Source organism: Schistocerca nitens, chromosome 4 (genome assembly GCF_023898315.1).
Source record: "Schistocerca nitens isolate TAMUIC-IGC-003100 chromosome 4, iqSchNite1.1, whole genome shotgun sequence".
In the NCBI taxonomy this organism is placed as follows: domain Eukaryota; kingdom Metazoa; phylum Arthropoda; class Insecta; order Orthoptera; family Acrididae; genus Schistocerca; species Schistocerca nitens.
In genome coordinates, this window is record NC_064617.1 from 584147131 (window position 1) to 584167110 (window position 19980).

At 42.4% G+C, this 19980-nt stretch overlaps 1 protein-coding gene across 1 annotated transcript in view; it reads left to right on the plus strand.

Annotated features, from left to right (window-relative positions):
• LOC126251866 (glycine receptor subunit alpha-3-like) overlaps positions 1-19980 on the plus strand; it is a 718212-nt gene that overhangs the window by 648371 nt on the left and 49861 nt on the right. Inside the window, exon 9 of the mRNA XM_049952553.1 lies at positions 3287-3355. Within this exon, the coding sequence (XP_049808510.1) occupies positions 3287-3355 (69 nt within the window). The remainder of the gene's footprint in view (positions 1-3286; positions 3356-19980) is intronic.

Below are 19980 nucleotides of genomic sequence, written 5' to 3' on the forward strand. Positions count from 1 at the left end.
CAGTTAATACAGAAAACAAATCAAAATGTAGACGTAGAGAAGGCGTCCTATGAGGTAGACAGGCATGAACTTAGGAATACGGTGGCTAAGCGGTGCTTCCCTCAACACATAATAGCGTGTACTAAAAGCTTATATAAGGACACCTACTTAGTCTCAATTTATCTGATTACAGTGGCACATATATAGATATTAATGAGAAAGTAAGACAAGGGTGTGGATAATTACGCAAGCTTTTTAACATTTTTTGGACAATGTCTTACAAGATGGAAAGAGTAATTACCACCTGGTATTATGTTACAAAGGACCACTCTAAATATGCTAGCACACGCTGAAGACGTAGCCGTTATGCGAAACACAGAACGTAATTATCAAAGAGCTATTTATTTAATACCTAAGGTTAGTGAAGGATTTACCTTCAAAGTATCTGCCTCAAAATCAGTAACCATTTCATCCCAGAGCAAACAACCAATGGCTTGGATGACAGAATCTTAAAAGAGGCTGAACGTTTTAGTTATTTAGTCTCTAATACCTCGTACGCTTGCGATAGAGATATAAAGAATGTGGAAGATGCCAACAATGTGCGGAACTATTAGAACAACACTGAAAACATCACCGATGGAAACACAGCAGAAGCTGTGGAAGATGATAGCAGTGCCAGCTATTTTATATGGCAGTGAAACGTGGATATTAAAGCAGAAAGACGGTAGCCATAAACAAGCCACAAAAATGAAATGCCTTAGAACACAATTGAAGCACACACGCCTAGATAAATTGAGACACCATAATATAAAATCGGTTACAAATATTTTCAATACGGGGAAAGGTAGACGTTTATAGCAGGAAATGGGAAGAGTACTTAGAAACAATGGACAATGTAGGGATTGAGAAGGAATCGCTGAAACGATGACGATGATTATGATAGTAATGTTTATTGATGATAGATTATGGTTGAAATGGCTCTGAGCACTATGGGACTTAACACCTGAGGTCATGAGGCCCCTAGACTTAGAACTACTTAAACCTAACTAAGCTAAGGACATCACACACATCCAAGCCCGAGGAAGGATTCGAACCTGCGACCGCAGCAGCAGCGCGGCTCCGGACTGAAGCGCCTAGAACCTCTCGGCCACAGAGGCCGGCATAATGGATTATGATGACCTTGTCTGGCTGCTAGCACCATATGTGGACGCATGAGAAAATACACCGGTCAGGAGTATGTGTATTATAGAGAATTAATAGGTAACTCTCTTCGTGCAATTTTATCACTGCTTGCTCAGTGTTGGATTACGTCACAGCCCTGAAGGTTTATTGAAACCTACAACACTGAGAGTGGAGTACGTTTCTACCTATTTACCCTGAGGGCCCAAAGAAACTGCTATAGGCATGTGTACTCAAATACAGAAATATGGAAACAGGCAGAATACTACGCTGCGGTCGGCAACGCCTATATAACACAGCAAGTGTCTGGCGCAGTTGTTAGATCGGGTACTGCTGTTACACTGGCAGGTTATCAAGATTTAAGTATGTTTGAACGTGGTGTTATAGTCGGAGCATGATGGCCGGAACACAGCATCTCCGAGGTAGTGATATAGTGGGGAATTTCCCATACGACCATTTCACGACTGTACGGTGAATATCTTGAATCCCGTAAAACATCAAATCTCCGACATCGCTGTGGCCGGAAAATGATCCTGCAAGAACGGGACCAACGACGACTGAAGGGATCGTCCAAAGCGACGGAAGTGCAACCCTTCTCGCCAATTACTGCAGATTTCAGTGCTTGGCCATCAACAAGTGTCAGCGTGCGAACCATTCAACGAACCATCATCGATATGGAATTTCGGAGCCGAAGGCGCACTCGTGCACCCGTGGTGACTGCGCGACACAGAGCTTTACGCCTCGCCTCGGCTCGTCAACACCGACATTGGACTGTTGATGACTGGTAACATATTGCCTGATCGGACGAGTGTCGTTTCAAATTGTATTTAGCGGATGTACGTGTACGGGCATGGAGACAACCTCATCAACCCATGGACCCTGCTTGTCAATATTGGACGGATAAAGCTGGAGGAGGCTCTGTAATGGTGTGGGGCATGTGCAGCTAGAGTGATATGGGACCCGTGATATCTATAGAAACGCCTCTGACAGCTGACACGTCCGCATGCATCCTGTCTGATCACCTACATCCATTCATGTCCATTGTGCATTCCGACGAAGTTGGGCAATTCCAGCAGGACAATGCGACACCCCATACATCCAGAATTGCTACAGAGTGACTCCAGGATCACTCTTCTGAGTTAAACGCTTCTGCTGGCCACGAGACTTCCCAGACATTATTGAGCATATCTGGGGTACCTTGCAGCGTGCTGTTCAGAAGAGATATCCACTCCCCCCACCTCAAACTCTTACGGATAAATGGACAGCCCTGCTAGATTCATGGTGTCGGTTCCCTCCAGCAACAATTCAGACTTCAGTCGAGTCCATGCTACGTAGTGTTTCGGCACTTCCGCGTGCTCACTGGGGCCCTATACGATATTAGGCAGGTGTTTCAGTTTCTTTGGCTATCCGTATATCTTCAGTAGTAAATGATGACATGATTCTGATTAAATACTGATATCGTGCTCCTCAGGTTGTTAGTTATTTAAAAATGAATGCTACCACACGGGAAATAAATTTTCCCGATCTTCCAGCCCAGACAAGATTTTAAATATTTACCAGTTTTCAGATGAGTGCTCCTTAGTCTTTATCAAATGATGACTTCCATTTGCTTGCTGCTTCTGTCTTTATAAAGCGGTGTTACCATGTAGACGCATTGAAAATATTACAATATTTGGCAATGGACAAGGCACCTGCGACATCACTGCTCTGCGATCACATGTGACAGTAGCACTGCATTATAAGAGAACAATCTGCAAGCGTAAGGCAGTCATCTCTTACCAATGTCACAGGAGAACCCTTCAGAATGTGACGCAGCTGGAAGTTCGAGAAAATGTTAGTGATTTATATCGCCAGGATACCATGTATTCGTACACAAGTCGGTAAAGTTTACATTTTTTGAGGGGGACACTCCTGCTGTTTGCTGATATGATCCATTGTGACGGAGAATGCACCATTCTTTCTATTCGATCCTGTGATTACAGAAATTTGACCCTCTGCATATTTGTTGAGGGGCTTTGAGTGTGGTTCACTCTCCTGTTGAGTAGTGCTGGGGTACACTGATGTTTTGCAGCCGGCGGTCGGGTGTGTGGTCCAGCTCCGCTAGAGCAGTGCTCTCGGCATGTTGTAGGCATCCAGAGCGGGCTGCCGCAGGTCAGCTACGTGAAGGCCATCGACGTCTGGATGGGCACCTGCACCGGTGAGTGGCCGAGGCAGCGCTGCCGCGCCCCCGTGGCGCTCTTCTGCACGCCTCCTCATGCTTGCACCAGCCAACACCAGTACCACTGCGGAACGCCAGAGTCAAGGTCGTAGTTGCACATGCCATGCACTGCACAGCTCAGCCTCGCGCCGGGCAGGCTGATGAGATATAGCGGTATTTCTCCTATATTCTGGTCAGTTACGTTACTGTGTAGAGGCTAAAGGTATTGGCTGCCTTGGGTAACTTGTACGTTACTTTGTATAACTTTTAAGTTTTCGACGAACGATAATATTCAGAATACTTTGAATACTCACTTCTTTCTTTTCTGAGAAGTAAAAACAATTCCTTAAAGGAAACGTGCATCTGAAAAAACCTTGTGGTATTTGTAACACTTATTAAAACAAAGTTTCCACAGATTTTCAACACATTTCAACACATTTCACACATATCCTATTGGGAAATATCTTACGCACTCGGGGGATGATCTGAAATGGAAGGTGAAATGCAACGTGTGCAATTGTCTCAGCTGTAATATGACGTCACAGATAAGAAAGCGCTGTGTCAGCACATTCAGCACCCGTTCCCCCCTTGCCACACTAGTGGCACTACTGTGCTATAGCAGTTATAATTAGCATGATGGTGTGATTATGGGCTGTACCTGCAATCAAAAAGAGCAGTGTTAATATTCCTAACCAATGTAACTCACTTTAAAATAATTCTCATTTATTGTTCCATCTCAGTTGCACATTTGTAACTAGATTACATATTTCGATCACTCAGGATCATCTTGAGATCTAAAACAAAGTAAATGTGAATATTTACAGTCTAATATTGCTTAGAATAAGTAGCAAAGAAAAGAATTGTAAATACATGTAGAATTTACCTAAGAAGTTGCACCCGCAACCCGTATTATTTACTCAGTACCACATATCAGAAACTGTGTTTCACAGTTGCCAAATGGCTCTAAGCTCTATGGGACTTAACATCTGAGGTCAGCAGTCCCCTAGGTTTAGAACTACTTAAACCTAAATAACCTAAGGACATCACGCACATCACTTCCCGAGGCAGGATTCAAACCGGCGACCGTAGCAGCAGCGTGGTTCCAGACTGAAGCGCCTACAACCGCTCGTCCACAGCAGCCGGCTTTCACAGTTGCAGCCAATATTTTAAATTGGTATATGTTGGAGTTGTTGTTGTTGTGGTCTTCAGTCCTGAGACTGGTTTGATGCAGCTCTCCATGCTACTCTATCCTGTGCAAGCTTCTTCATCTATCAGTACCTACTGCAACCTACATCCTTCTGAATCTGCTTAGTGTATTCATCTCTTGGTGTCCCTCTACGACTTTTACCCTCCACGCTGCCCTCCAATGCTAAATTTGTGATCCCTTGATGCCTCAAAACATGTCCTACCAACCGATCCCTTCTTCTAGTCAAGTTGTGCCACAAACTTCTCCCCAGTCCTATTCAATACCTCCTCATTAGTTACGTGATCTACCCACCTTATCTTCTGCATTCTTCTGTAGCACCACATTTCGAAAGCTTCTATTCTCTTCTTGTCCAAACTAGTTATCGTCCATGTTTCACTTCCATACATGGCTACACTCCATACAAATACTTTCAGAAACGACTTCCTGACACTTAAATCTATACTCGACGTTAACAAATTTCTCTTCTTCAGAAACGATTTCCTTGCCATTGCTAGTCTACATTTTATATCCTCTCTACTTCGGCCATCATCAGTTATTTTACTCCCTAAATAGCAAAACTCCTTTACTGCTTTAAGTGTCTCATTTCCTAATCTAATTCCCTCCGCATCACCGGATTTAATTTGACTACATTCCATTATCCTCGTTTTGCTTTTGTTGATGTTCATCTTATATCCTCCTTTCAAGACACTGTCCATTCCGTTCAACTGCTCTTCCAAGTCCTTTGCTGTCTCTGACAGAATTACAATGTCATCGGCGAACCTCAATGTTTTTACTTCTTCTCCATGAATTTTAATACCTGTTGTTGTTGTTGTGGTCTTCAGTCCTGAGACTGGTTTGATGCAGCTCTCCATGCTACTCTATCCTGTGCAAGCTTCTTCATCTCCCAGTACCTACTGCAACCTACATCCTTCTGAATCTGCTTAGTGTATTGATCTCTTGGTCTCCCTCTACGATTTTTACCCTCCACGCTGCCCTCCAATGCTAAATTTGTGATCCCTTGATGCCTCAAAACATGTCCTACCAACCGATCCCTTCTTCTAGTCAAGTTGTGCCACAAACTTCTCCCCAGTCCTACTCAATACCTCCTCATTAGTTACGTGATCTACCCACCTTATCTTCAGCATTCTTCTGTAGCACCACATTTCGAATGCTTCTATTCTCTTCTTGTCCAAACTGGTTATCGTCCATGTTTCACTTCCATACATTACACTCCATACAAATACTTTCAGAAACGACTTCCTGACACTTGTTAACAAATTTCTCTTCTTCAGAAACGATTTCCTTGCCATTGCCAGCCTACATTTTATATCCTCTCTACTTCGACTATCATCAGTTATTTTACTCCCTAAACAGCAAAACTCCTTTACTACTTTAAGTGTCTCATTTCCTAATTTAATCCCCTCAGCATCACCCGATTTAATTAGACTACATTCCATTATCCTCGTTTTGCTTATGTTGATGTTCGTCTTATATCCTCCTTTCAAGACACTGTCCATTCCGTTCAACTGCTCTTCCAAGTCCTTTGCTGTCTCTGACAGAATTACAATGTCATCGGCGAACCTCAAAGTTTTTACTTCTTCTCCATGAATTTTAATACCTACTCCGAATTTTTCTTTTGTTTCCTTTACTGCTTGCTCAATATACAGATTGAATAACATCGGGGAGAGGCTACAACCCTGTCTCACTCCTTTCCCAACCACTGCTTCCCTTTCATGCCCCTCGACTCTTATAACTGCCATCTGGTTTCTGTACAAATTGTAAATAGCCTTTCGCTCCCTGTATTTTACCCCTGCCACCTTCAGAATTTGAAAGAGAGTATTCCAGTTAACGTTGTCAAAAGCTTTCTCTAAGTCTACAAATGCTAGAAACGTAGGTTTGCCTTTTCTTAATCTTTCTTCTAAGATAAGTCGTAAGGGTAGTATTGCCTCACGTGTTCCAACATTTCTACGGAATCCAAACTGATCTTCCCCGAGGTCCGCTTCTACCAGTTTTTCCATTCGTCTGTAAAGAATTCGCGTTAGTATTTTGCAGCTGTGACTTATTAAACTGATAGTTCGGTAATTTTCACATCTGTCAACACCTGCTTTCTTTGGTATTGGAATTATTATATTCTTCTTGAAGTCTGTGGGTATTTCGCCTGTCTCATACATCTTGCTCACCAGATGGTAGAGTTTTGTCATGACTGGCTCTTCCAAGGCCATCAGTAGTTCTAATGGAATGTTGTCTACTCCCGGGGCCTTGTTTCGACTCAGGTCTCTCAGTGCTCTGTCAAACTCTTCACGCAGTATCTTATCTCCCATTTCATCTTCATCTACATCCTCTTCCATTTCCATAATATTGTCCTCAAGTACATCGCCCTTGTATAAACCCTCTATATACTCCTTCCACCTTCCTGCCTTCCCTTCTTTGCTTAGAACTGGGTTGCCATCTGAGCTCCCGATATTCATACAAGTGGTTTTCTTCTCTCCAAAGGTCTCTTTAATTTTCCTGTAGGCAGTATCTATCTTACCCCTAGTGAGACAAGCCTCTACATCCTTACATTTGTCCTCTAGCCATCCCTGCTTAGCCATTTTGCACTTTCTGTCGATCTCATTTTTGAGACGTTTGTATTCCCTTTTGCCTGCTTCATTTACTGCATTTTTATATTTTCTCCTTTCATCAATTAAATACAATATTTCTTCTGTTACCCAAGGATTTCTATTAGCCCTCGTCTTCTTACCTACTTGATCCTCTGCTGCCTTCACTACTGCATCCCTCAGAGCTACCCATTCTTCTTCTACTGTATTTCTTTCCCCCATTCCTGTCAATTGTTCCCTTATGCTCTCCCTGAAACTCTCTACAACCTCTGGTTCTTTCAGTTTATCCAGGTCCCATCTCCTTAAATTCCCACCTTTTTGGAGTTTCTTCAGTTTAAATCTGCAGTTCATAACCAATAGATTGTGGTCAGAATCCACATCTGCCCCTGGAATGTCTTACAATTTAAAACCTGGTTCCTAAATCTCTGTCTTACCATTATATAATCTATCTGATACCTATTAGTATCTCCAGGATTCTTCCAGGTATACAACCTTCTTTTATGCTTCTTGAACCAAGTGTTACCTATGATTAAGTTATGCTCTGCGCAAAATTCTACAAGGCGGCCTCCTCTCCCATTTCTTCCCCCCAATCCATATTCACCTACTATGTTTCCTTCTCTCCCTTTTCCTACTGACGAATTCCAGTCACCCATGACTATTAAATTTTCGTCTCCCTTCACTACCTGAATAATTTCTTTTATCTCGTCATACATTTCATCAATTTCTTCATCATCTGCAAAGCTAGTTGGCATATAAACTTGTACTACTGTAGTAGGCATGGGCTTCGTGTCTATCTTTGCCACAATAATACGTTCACTATGCTGTTTGTAGTAGCTAACCCGCACTCCTATTTTTTTATTCATTATTAAACCTACTCCTGCATTACCCATATTTGATTTTGTATTTATAACCCTGTAATCACCTGACCAAAAGTCTTGTTCCTCCTGCCACCGAACTTCACTAATTCCCACTATATCTAACTTTAACCTATCCATTTCCCTTTTTAAATTTTCTAACCTACCTGCCCGATTAAGGGATCTGACATTCCACGCTCCGATCCGTAGAATGCCAGTTTTCTTTCTCCTGATCCACGCAGTATCTTATCTCCCATTTCATCTTCATCTACATCCTCTTCCATTTCCATAATATTGTCCTCAAGTACATCGCCCTTGTATAAACCCTCTATATACTCCTTCCACCTTTCTGCTTTCCCTTCTTTGCTTAGAACTGGGTTGCCATCTGAGCTCTTGATATTCATACAAGTGGTTTTCTTCTCTCCAAAGGTCTCTTTAATTTTCCTGTAGGCAGTATCTATCTTACCCCTAGTGAGACAAGCCTCTACATCCTTACATTTGTCCTCTAGCCATCCCTGCTTAGCCATTTTGCACTTTCTGTCGATCTCATTTTTGAGACGTTTGTATTCCCTTTTGCCTGCTTCATTTACTGCATTTTTATATTTTCTCCTTTCATCAATTAAATTCAATATTTCTTCTGTTACCCAAGGATTTCTATTAGCCCTCGTCTTCTTACCTACTTGATCCTCTGCTGCCTTCACTACTGCATCCCTCAGAGCTACCCATTCTTCTTCTACTGTATTTCTTTCCCCCATTCCTGTCAATTGTTCCCTTATGCTCCCCCTGAAACTCTCTACAACCTCTGGTTCTTTCAGTTTATCCAGGTCCCATCTCCTTAAATTCCCACCTTTTTGGAGTTTCTTCAGTTTAAATCTGCAGTTCATAACCAATAGATTGTGGTCAGAATCCCTACTCCAAGTTTTTCTTTTGTTTCCTTTACTGCTTGCTCAATATACAGATTGAATAACATCGGGGACAGGCTACAACCCTGTCTCACTCCTTTCCCAACCACTGCTTCCCTTTCATGCCCCTCGACTCTTATAACTGCCATCTGGTTTCTGTACAAATTGTAAATAGCCTTTCGCTCCCTTTATTTTACCCCTGCCACCTTCAGAATTTGAAAGAGAGTATTCCAGTTAACATTGTCAAAAGCTTTCTCTAAGTCTACAAATGCTAGAAACGTAGGTTTGCCTTTTCTTAATCTTTCTTCTAAGATAAGTCGTAAGGGTAGTATTGCCTCACGTGTTCCAACATTTCTACGGAATCCAAACTGATCTTCCCCGAGGTCCGCTTCTACCAGTTTTTCCATTCGTCTGTAAAGAATTCGCGTTAGTATTTTGCAGCAATGACTTATTAAACTGATAGTTCGGTAATTTTCACATCTGTCAACACCTGCTTTCTTTGGTATTGGAATTATTATATTCTTCTTGAAGTCTCATACATCTTGCACACCAGATGGTAGAGTTTTGTCAGGACTGGCTCTCCCAAGGCCATCAGTAGTTCTAATGGAATGTTGTCTACTCCGGGGACTTTTTTCGACTCAGATCTTTCAGTGATGTTGGAGTTAAAAACATAAAATCCAAACGACATGGAATAGTAAAATTATTAAACGTGGCGAGGGGGGTTGCAAATGTGCAAAGAAGACAATCCAGGGGGAGAGGAACAGATAGTAGATTGGATGCTATGGCTTTAAAAACAGAGGCTCATCTACTAAAATTGCAAAAAGTCTATTATGTAACAAATCTGCACAATGCCACATTGACATGATGCCGATCAACTTCCATATGAAGTGCGAGTTGTCGATGCCCAAGACACACAAGACACACAAGACACACAGATCGCCATTTGGTATTGACGTGCTCTAAAGTAAATGACTGCCTACCATTGTTCTGTTGCACTACCTTTGATAACTAATGCATGGGAAATTCGCCATCAAATTGTTATTACCACGATTGTCATAATACCTAGGAATGCAGGCTTTCTCGGTAAATTTTCCATGGTGAAGTCTTCCCGGGTTATCAGCTGAGTCAAGGCGACATTCTCCGCCAACGTTTCGACATGTTTCCCACTCGCCATCTTCAGGAGTGGCAGGAGTGTCCAGTCTCTGGACTGTAAGCTTCTCTGTCTCGTATGCAGCTGCTGGACCAATCGCACAGTTCTGGAAGGGGAGTCGCGGAGGTTGGACGGGCAGTCGCGGCCGGTCGTGTGGGTGGGGGCGTGCTGGAGGGTCCTGGGGTCACGTCCTGGTGCTGTCCGTCTACTCTACCCTCTGTCTATTCTACACGCTACCTCTGCCACCAGCGCGACGCCAGGACCCTGAAGAGCCAGGACCCTCCAAACCGCCGGAACTGCCCCCCCCCCCCTCCCGACCCCCCTTCCAGAGCAACGACATAGCACCGTGCGCGATTCGCTCTAGCACCATTCACGACACCCCATGCGGACGCACGTGATTGGCCTAACCGTTGCAGAGTAGGCAGAGGATCCTACAGACCAACGTCTATAAAGACACGAACCGGATATGAAACTGGCACTTCGCCTGAAGATGACAATTAGGAAACTCTTAGAAATTCTGCTTAACGACGCCTTGACTCGGCTGACAACCCAAAAAGACTTCGTCACTGAAATATGCCGAGAAAGCCTGCATTCCCACATAGGTTACCTATATGGAATGCTACAGGAACTTCGATTGAAGAAGGTCAGTTTGCGTAGGCGACTAGTTTTCTGACAGAGTTCTCGGAACGAAGACGTGATGCCTCTGTTTTCTCACACAACACGTATTTTACAGCGTGCTGTTTCGACACTGGTGCTGGAGCACATAAGCATCACAAGGTTTTAACTAGATAAAATCGGAAGAACTCTCCTCGCCTGCCATCTGCGACCGCCAGTCAGCCTCTTGCCCTGCACGTGGGGTATGTGGTAACACTCCGCTTCCAATTAAATCTGCAAGTTCAAAGCTACCTTGAAACAACGCATTAGGTTTCACCGACTTCTGACGACAAGCATGCAAAGTATCGACACCAAGGATTCGAGGACCATTATCATTTCGACTGGAAAAGAGCTGGACGAGACGACAAAGTCCGTGCTGTGAAAAGGATTAATTTTTTCACCTAAACGGGTGATCACCAGCAGCGTCGAGCGTGTCATTCAGTGGCTTCCCTCCGAGACCGACGAAGAGGCGAATAGGGAGACCTGCGGGGTTCTTGACAATCCAAAAATGCTGAAAACATACATCTCCATGGCAGAACGCAGGGCGATACACGACCTCCACGTAGGCGAAGATACAGTCGTCCTACCAGCTAACGAAGGCAACGTGACGGTGCAGATACGATGGGTTGACTACTGGTAGAAGATTGTGACCCAACTTACAAGCCAGTAGAAAAGATCATACACCATTTTGCTCCTAATAGATTTTGCCAGATATCAAGTCAGCACGCAAAATTTTTTCCAGGCTGAATTTCCACTCTCACCAACGTCTGCACCAGAGATGGGTCGTTCGCAAACGAATGGGCTCTAAGGAACCGTTCAGTAAAGTCAACGAAATGACTGGGGAGCGACTTCTACGGAACGGTAGTACACCGTCACTTCGATTGTGACTCGTGTTATTCCTGGGAATGGTCGTTCACATTTCGCTATGGTCGCGGTCGCACTCGTTCCCGGGAATGGTCATGGAGAGTTCACTTCGGCTGCGCTCATTCCCACCTCGGTCAAGTTCGTCAAACTAGATCCTCCTTTCCTCATTCCTGCTTCGGTCTCACTCGGCCGGTTTCGATCTTTTTTCTGTAGTCATTCGTTCCAGTTCAACTTTTTTTATGGTTAGACGACTTATGCATAAGTATGTAATATATACATATTTTTTAGACAGCAAAGGGGAAAGCCTGCTTGTAAGTTCATTGTTTTGACCAATTATATAATACGTATTTATCACTAGCCAAGATGTCTTTTTCATTGCCCCAGCAAATGGGCACTCATTCCTTTTTTATTGATAGATGAAGTTTTATCAGCTTCATTTTACTAGTTTTTAAGGTTATTTATTACTTTTTAAAAATTAAAGTGTAAGACAGTTTATATGAAAGTTGCGATTATAGCATTTTATTCCAAAAGTACAACCTGATGTGAAGTCTAGTATTTTTCAGTATTTTTCTGTCTTTCTCCTTGTGGTGACCACCACTTTGATTGCTTCGCACAAAGAAAAGTGAGTTGCGCATCATGATATCTGCTCAGTGAAAAGATGGAGAAGCTGTTTCTTCCATACAAAATAGTATGATGGCATTAAATCGTATTTACGTATTATATAAAAAAATATTATTCGCAAGTAGGAGCTTAACGAAATAATTTGTTACTTTCAGATTCATCGGACTAATGGAAAATGGAAAACGAACACCATGAATTTGTCGCCACAGCATGGGGGAAATTTTATTGGCACTTTCTTGAGGATGTATACAACGCACGATCACACAGATCGAGTGTTGCCCACGTGAGTACGACAACAGAGCGTGCACAATGTCAGCGCCAGTACCGTGTATACCCTCCGTTTGCAGCAATGTAGGCTGCATATCTCCCTTGGAGGATGTAGTCTTGTAGAATTGCCTGCCATGCAAATTCCACCTGGTGCCTCAGCTGTGACAGAGTTCGTGCCCGACGTGCAAACAGCGCGAGATGACGTTTCATTCGGTCACAAATATGCTCAATTGGGGACAGATCCAGATATCGTGCTGTCCATGGTAGTTGACGTACACCTTCAAGAGCCCGTTGGGTGGCACAGGAGACATGTGGACGAACACTGTTCTGTTGGAAAACCACATCACATTGCCGGTCTATGAACAGTAGAATGATGGGTTGGATGATGGTTTAAATGTACCGTTCACTGTTCAATGTTCCCTCGACGATCACCAGAGGAGTACTGCTGGCGTAAGATATTGCTCCCCACACCATGACGCCGACTGTTGGCCCTTTGCGCCTCTGTCGCATTCACTCCTAATTTTGGCGCTCAGCCGCGCAGGGTAGCCGTGCGGTCTGAGGTGCCTTGCCACAGTTCGCGTGGTTCCCCCCGTTCGAAGTTCGAGTCCTCCCTCGGGCATGGATGTGTATTGTCCTTAGCGTAAGTTACTTTAAGTTACATTAAGCAGTGTGTAAGCCTAGAGACCGATGACCTCAGCAGTTTGGTCCCATTAGAACTTTCCACAAATTTCCAAATTTAGCGCTCACCTGCAAGACGCCGCACATGCGTACGACCATCATTGGCACCAAGACAGAAGCGACACTTCTCCATTCGTCCTTCCATAAACGTCTACTGCGATACGACTGGAGGTGTGCTCAACGATGTTGGCGCTTGAGCGGAAGACGCCGTAACGGCACGCGGGACCGTAGCCCTGCTTCATGGAGACGTTTGCGAGTGGTTCTCGCTGAACCCCAGGAGCAACGGTCTCTCTAAGTTCTTGTGAACTGACGCTGCGGTTCGGTACGGCACTTAGTAGGATGCGACGGTTTTGGTGTGCATCTGTGCTGTCCAGACCCAGGTCAACGACCATGTGCACCTTCTGCCGACCACTGGCGACAACATCGCTGCACTGTGGAGACCTTACACCCCATATGGTGCGAAATTCTGCGGTACGTCCACCCGTCCTCCCGCAGGATCACTATACGCCCTATACTCCAATAATTGATGGTTGATCCGATGTGTGAACAACCCTTGACAACCATTTGAACTGATGACTGGTGAAAAACTGATTATCTTTTCGACAGTAAAGATCCTCAAAACAGTGATGTGTATTATGTCGAAAAGTTTTTTTGAAAAAAAATATTCTTCTTCATTTGGAAGGTTTCGACAATCACCGAACACATTTATGTAGTTTCCCCCATTGCTAGTAATAAGCTTCTAATTTTGGTACATAATTTCTCGGCTCCCCTGTCGGAGTTCGTGATTTTTCCATATAAATCTTCGCTCTTGAGACCTGAGTTTTTTCTGGAAGAAAAAAAAAAACGTTTCTTCATGTGATAATGCTCTTACGTAATTTTTTATAGATTTTCGATACAGAATTTATACAAAAATATCTGTCTGTTGTCAAAACATACTTTCTACACTTGGCTTCATTTTATGGACTGAAATAAGTAATTAAGAAATATTCTCTATGGTAATAGATATCAAAATCATCATTCAATAATTACTATGCAATATATCAATAATAATATTCAGCTATACAGTGGAATATAACGAGCCCACTACATTCACGTATTCTGGTGGTCACGAGCTGCTGCACGCTGCTACACTGACTTGCTGATGTTTCAATAGTGATACCCAATAGCTGGCAGAATTTGAGTATGATGGAAATATAGAAAATTCAAAAATGTGTACCTCACGTTTCCATTGAGAAAAAATACTTGTGTTGCAGCTAAGAAAAAGTAAAATTTAATGTAAACAACTGTAGCCACAATATATGAAATGTTTAACTTTCCACATAGATAGTATGGCAATTTTACCTGTAGTTAATTCACACATCCGCATATTGTCAAAGATAGCTACTAATGTTGACTTAACATATGAAAGTTTACTTTTATTCATTTTAGCTGGTAAAGCAGACACAAGTGTATATTATTTTCTGTAAATGAATGGAAAACTAAGACATCGTACTTGCTATGATTATGAGCTTGACTTGTAAGTGAATGACGGCAATGGTGGTCCACTCTATGTTATGAACAAGCTCCGTAATCCGTACTTTCGTTCAACCTGTTCTGGCTCCTGTCTACGTGTCTTGCGTTCACTGGCTCTTCACGTCATCTGACTAATGTGATAACACACTAAGATCGCATTCAGTTATGGATGCAATCAGTAAATTTACCATGTACATGTAATAATCATGTGCATTTGATACCTTCTGTAAATGTATCTACAATCCATGAAGCAAATCCAAATATACAAAAAAGGAAGGCTAACAAAAACAAATGGATTGCTCCTAAAAAGGAACGACCAGTGGTGAACTAATTCCCAAAGATGAAGGAGTTTGCCTGTCTCTAGTCTGCACCACACATCGAGCCACAGCTAAGTGGTTTCAGAGAGGTAATGATCACCACTATTTATCAACTCACCACAAGTCATCAGAATGTATAAATACAGGCAGAGCACCAGATAGCGACTGCTAAGTAACAATAGAAATCTAAAATGTTCCACATGGCGCTAAAGTGTAGTTTTTTGAGATGAAGTGGGACCGTGTATATTGCATGAAGATATATACACTGAGAGTCTGATAACAGAGTTTGACCCATCTCATTTTTATCCAGACTTCTACATTTGTGGCAACAATGTTTCCGTCATCGACAAGTATAGAGCTCCAATACAAAAGGTAATATCCAAAGATTCAATGCAGTGCATTTATTCACATAATTCAAGTGTTGTGATGTTCCGTTGTCTATACATTGCATTATGGCCTGAAATAGGAAATATGAGTGGTGAAAACTGTATATCTAGGCGCTATTTGATGATGTGAGCCACTTAAGTAAACATAGCGTACATGGGGAGTTACATCAGTGTATAAGTGCATGTGTTTCTTCAGTACTGACGTCTGCTACTAGTATTTATATAGATATTCCAATGACCTAAATTTATAGTTGGAATGTTCGTCCTATTGCTTTGAATTCATTGCGTGGTAAGTTTCAGGCATAAAAGGAGCAAAAAAATGGTTCAAATGGCTCTGGGCAGTATGTGACATAACTTCTGAGGTCTTCAGTCCCCTAGAACTTAGACATACTTAAACCTAACTAACCTAAGGACATTACACACATCCATGCCAGAGGCAGGATTCGAACCTAAGACCGTAGCGGTCGCTCGGTTCCAAACTGGAGCGGCTAGAACCGCTCGGCCACTCCGGCCGGCTACGTGAATTTACTCTCCAATATTTAAAATTTACAGGACTGTATAATAATAATGTATGAAAATTGTATCAAGAAATATACAATAATAAATAATCCTTTTACAGATTGCAAACGTTTTAGACCCAACTAATTTTTTCCCGTGAGACTTAATAGTACATTTATTGGAGATGGGGAATTACCAGTTTATACATGCCTTAATGCATACACTGCACACCAAGTTACAATATAAATGCAAGATGACACCTCTTATAGATAAATTAACACATTCAATAATAAATGACTGTCTCTCTCTATACTGACGTCCTTTGTACCAAATATCCGGATGTTGAATGAAGCAAATAAAAACATTTTTTTTTAAATTGTGCATTGATGATAGGGAGTCGCATACAAAAAAAAATTATATTTTTACTGACAATAGCAAGTGAAGAATGTACATGGTGTCCCATCTAATCTTTTCACTGCCAATATCTCTGGAACCACAATAGATATTGACAAGCGCCTTTCACGGCTATGAATGTGCGACAGAGGTTCTCGAAAGTTAATGCTATGAGCCATACTAAACCGTGTGCAAAATTTGGTTTCAATTGACGCCCGATATAACTCCATACTCAGTCAATAACATGAGAAATTACAATAATAATAGCTTTGGTTACATAGAAATAGGTCAATTACATCCCGAGATACCAGAACGCGAAGTTGATGGATGAAATAAGCGAAACGTGCAGCTATTGCACTTCCCTCGACGCTAGCGTGATCCGCAAGTTGCTCGCAACCGCGATGTGATTGGCGTACTGCGATGTGACAAACGCTGTACTTACATATTGTTACGTACACTGTTAGTACGTGGTCTGGGAAACATACGGATGTTAATTCACCCACAACAGAAGGAAGGAACGGTGTAATCGTACGTGCTTTATTGAACATTTCGACAGTACTAAAATGGCCAGAGTGAACGAAATTAATGGCTGTCAGAGGGTCAGACAGAGGGATACATGCTATTTGTAAGAATTTGTACATCAGTTACACAATTGTCCATGCCACCTACTGGACATGTCACTGAACATCTTTAATGACTGCGACACGGGAAGTGCAATACCGGCGCGTTTCGTTCATTTCTTGCGTCAACTTAGCATCCTACTTAGAGATGTAAGTGACGTATTGCGATGCAATCAATGCCTTCATTGTTGTAATTTCTAATGTTATTGATTGCTTATGGAATAATATGGAGTATCCATTAAAAAAGAAAGAACATTAATTTCTATTGAAACCAATATTTACAAACGGTTTAAAAAGTCCCGTAGTATTTACTTTCGTGAGCCCCTGCCATATATCCATGTGTGTGTCTGTGTGTGTGTGTGTGTTTGTGTGTGTGTGTGTGTGTGTTTCTTGTATAAGTTCAACTTCTATTCAATAGAGGAAGCTACTGCGAAGATATTTCAACTTTCACTCACTAGTTGATAGAACACTTCACACTTTTTGTTCTCATACAATGAGGAAGTAGTCTTTTTCGGTTGTGACACAATCCAAAGCCACAGTAAAATGGAACTTGCAAAGAAGAGGTTATTTCCATGCATAACCGATAAAGAACATTCCGAGACAGAAATGGCTAGTTCGTCCAGTGGAAGCAGTTATTGTCCCTCTGATGAATATTCATCTGAAAAATGACATGGTAAGTAGAAAATACTTCCTTTTTTTAAGAATTTAAAACATTGAGGATTAGGACTGTATCAGAGTCAAATATTATTGCGTAATTATTACTATTATACGAATACTAATTAAAATACGTAAGTGCAAATCATGAACAAATTGCACTTCTCCTATTCATTACTGCATTATTGGTAACAATTTTAATATTATAAGGCTATTTGGATAATATATTAATGTATGTTATATGTGTTAAAGTGGCTTTCGTCTTTCTCATTCTGAATACTTTGTTTGGCTTAGGATGCTGACGAATGTAAAAGGTCTCTCGGAGTATCGCCTGCTTGATAAGGGCATGGCATAAGAAATACAAGAAATATGTGCAATTGGAAAAGGAAAAATGTAAACATCGTATAAAACTGGGAGAGAGTACATATCTGATAAAACAGATCAACTTGTTGATGCTAAAATTCGTCGTCCTGGACGTAAATCAAAAATGGTTCAAATGGTTCTGAGCAGTATGGGACTTAACATCTATGGTCATCAGTCCCCTAGAACTTAGAACTACTTAAACCTAACTAACCTAAGGACAGCACACTACACCCAGTCATCACGAGGCAGGGAAAATCCCTGACCCCGCCGGGAATCGAACCCGGGAACCCGGGCGTGGGAAGCGAGAACGCTACCGCACGACCACGAGCTGCGGACAGGACGTAAATCAAAGAACAAGTGTTCGAGCAAAATTCATGAATGTGTAGAGCAGATGTTCCATTATTTTTGGGATAAGGGTGATTTCAGTTGCCAAAATAATTACCTTCTGAGCAAAATTAAGATGAAACATGTACAAAGGAGATCACTATAATTAATCAAACTCTGAAATTAATTTTATATCATGTACTTATTATAAACAAAATGTTATAGTTTTAATTAATATATTTTACTTTTTTAGGTAACCAAAGAAAGGGAAAAGCGCAGTATCGCAGCGAATGGTTAATTTTTTGTAACAAGTTAAGGTTAACAGCTGTAATATTTCGGTATGCAGTGAAGAGTTTTTAAGTGTGCATTGGCTTCAGAACATTCAAGGACGTCTTAAGAACTTACGAAAACACTTGAGTGATGTACACTCAACTTTTCCAAAAGACAGGAGAGGTGTTCAAGGATTAAATTAATATTGCTTCGAAGACAACCGGTTGCGAAGGCAATTATACAATATGTCGGGAACACATCGGTAGAGGTCGGCAGAATACTCCGAAAATACAATGTCAAATGCGTCTTTCGCCCTCAATCAAAAACAAAGACGTTATCAGGAGCAGTTAAGGACGACTTAGGTCAACGCAAATCGGGAGTTTACCGAATCCCTTGCCAATGCTGGAAAATGTATGTACACCAGACCATCCGGACGGTACAGGATAGATGCATTGAACATAAATGCCATACAGACAACGCACAGCCTACCTAGTCCGCCGTGGCGGAGCACTGAATCTCACATGGACATGACAAAGGTGTTGCAGCAATCGAGCACCTGTATCCTCGAAGAGGCAGTGGAGATCCGGCTGCATGACGAGCTAAAACATAAAGGCAGCGGTTTCCAGTTAAACAAGGCCTGTCATCCAGTTCAGCAAGGGCAGCTGAAGCAGAAGGCGCCTTGTCACCATGACGGCAGAATTCCACAGGAGGCTGTGGCCGCGGTAGAACTGCGGTCCATGATCTATCGCGGGACGTCGTGCTTCCCCCTCCACCCAGCACCGCGCTTTCCACACCACCGGCCGCGGACCGCAAGGAAGCGCCAAGATAGAGGCTACGGGAGGGGGTAAGGATTATATAAAGTCCGCATATATCAGAGATCAATCAGACTCCAGGAATGCCCGAATACGGCAAGAGGTCGGGTTGCCGAAATATGGCGCCTGTTGGGCGACCCCACGCGGTGGAATACCCGAGAACTTTTCAAGATTTCCATACGCCGGGGAAACCTCAGATCACACAATATTGAAATACATATTAGAATGCATGCAGCTTATGTGTACTAGAAAGTATGTATCACAGCTTTCAGATGTATGTGCGAATGATACTATTGAAAGACATAGAGAAGCATTCAACATTTACCGTACTCTATACAGGGTAATTGCGTGATTATGTAAGAAACTTGAAGAGAGGATAGGAAAGGGTAAATGTATCATTTTGAAATAAGTAATACTGGTGCAGGAACGACCAAGTCAAAAATTATAAGCGACAATTTTTCTGCTACCTACGACAGTGGACTACATGTACCTGTATTGTTAAGGTTATAGTGTAGAAAAATTTCAGAGCTGCGAGTATGGACTAGTGCAAGGATAAAATATGTAATAAACAAGGACTCTGACACGCATAGCCGGCCGCGGTGGTCTAGCGGTTCTAGGCGCTCAGTCCGGAACCGCGTGACTGCTACGGTCGCAGGTTCGAATCCTGCCTCGGGCATGGATGTGTGTGATGTCCTTAGGTTAG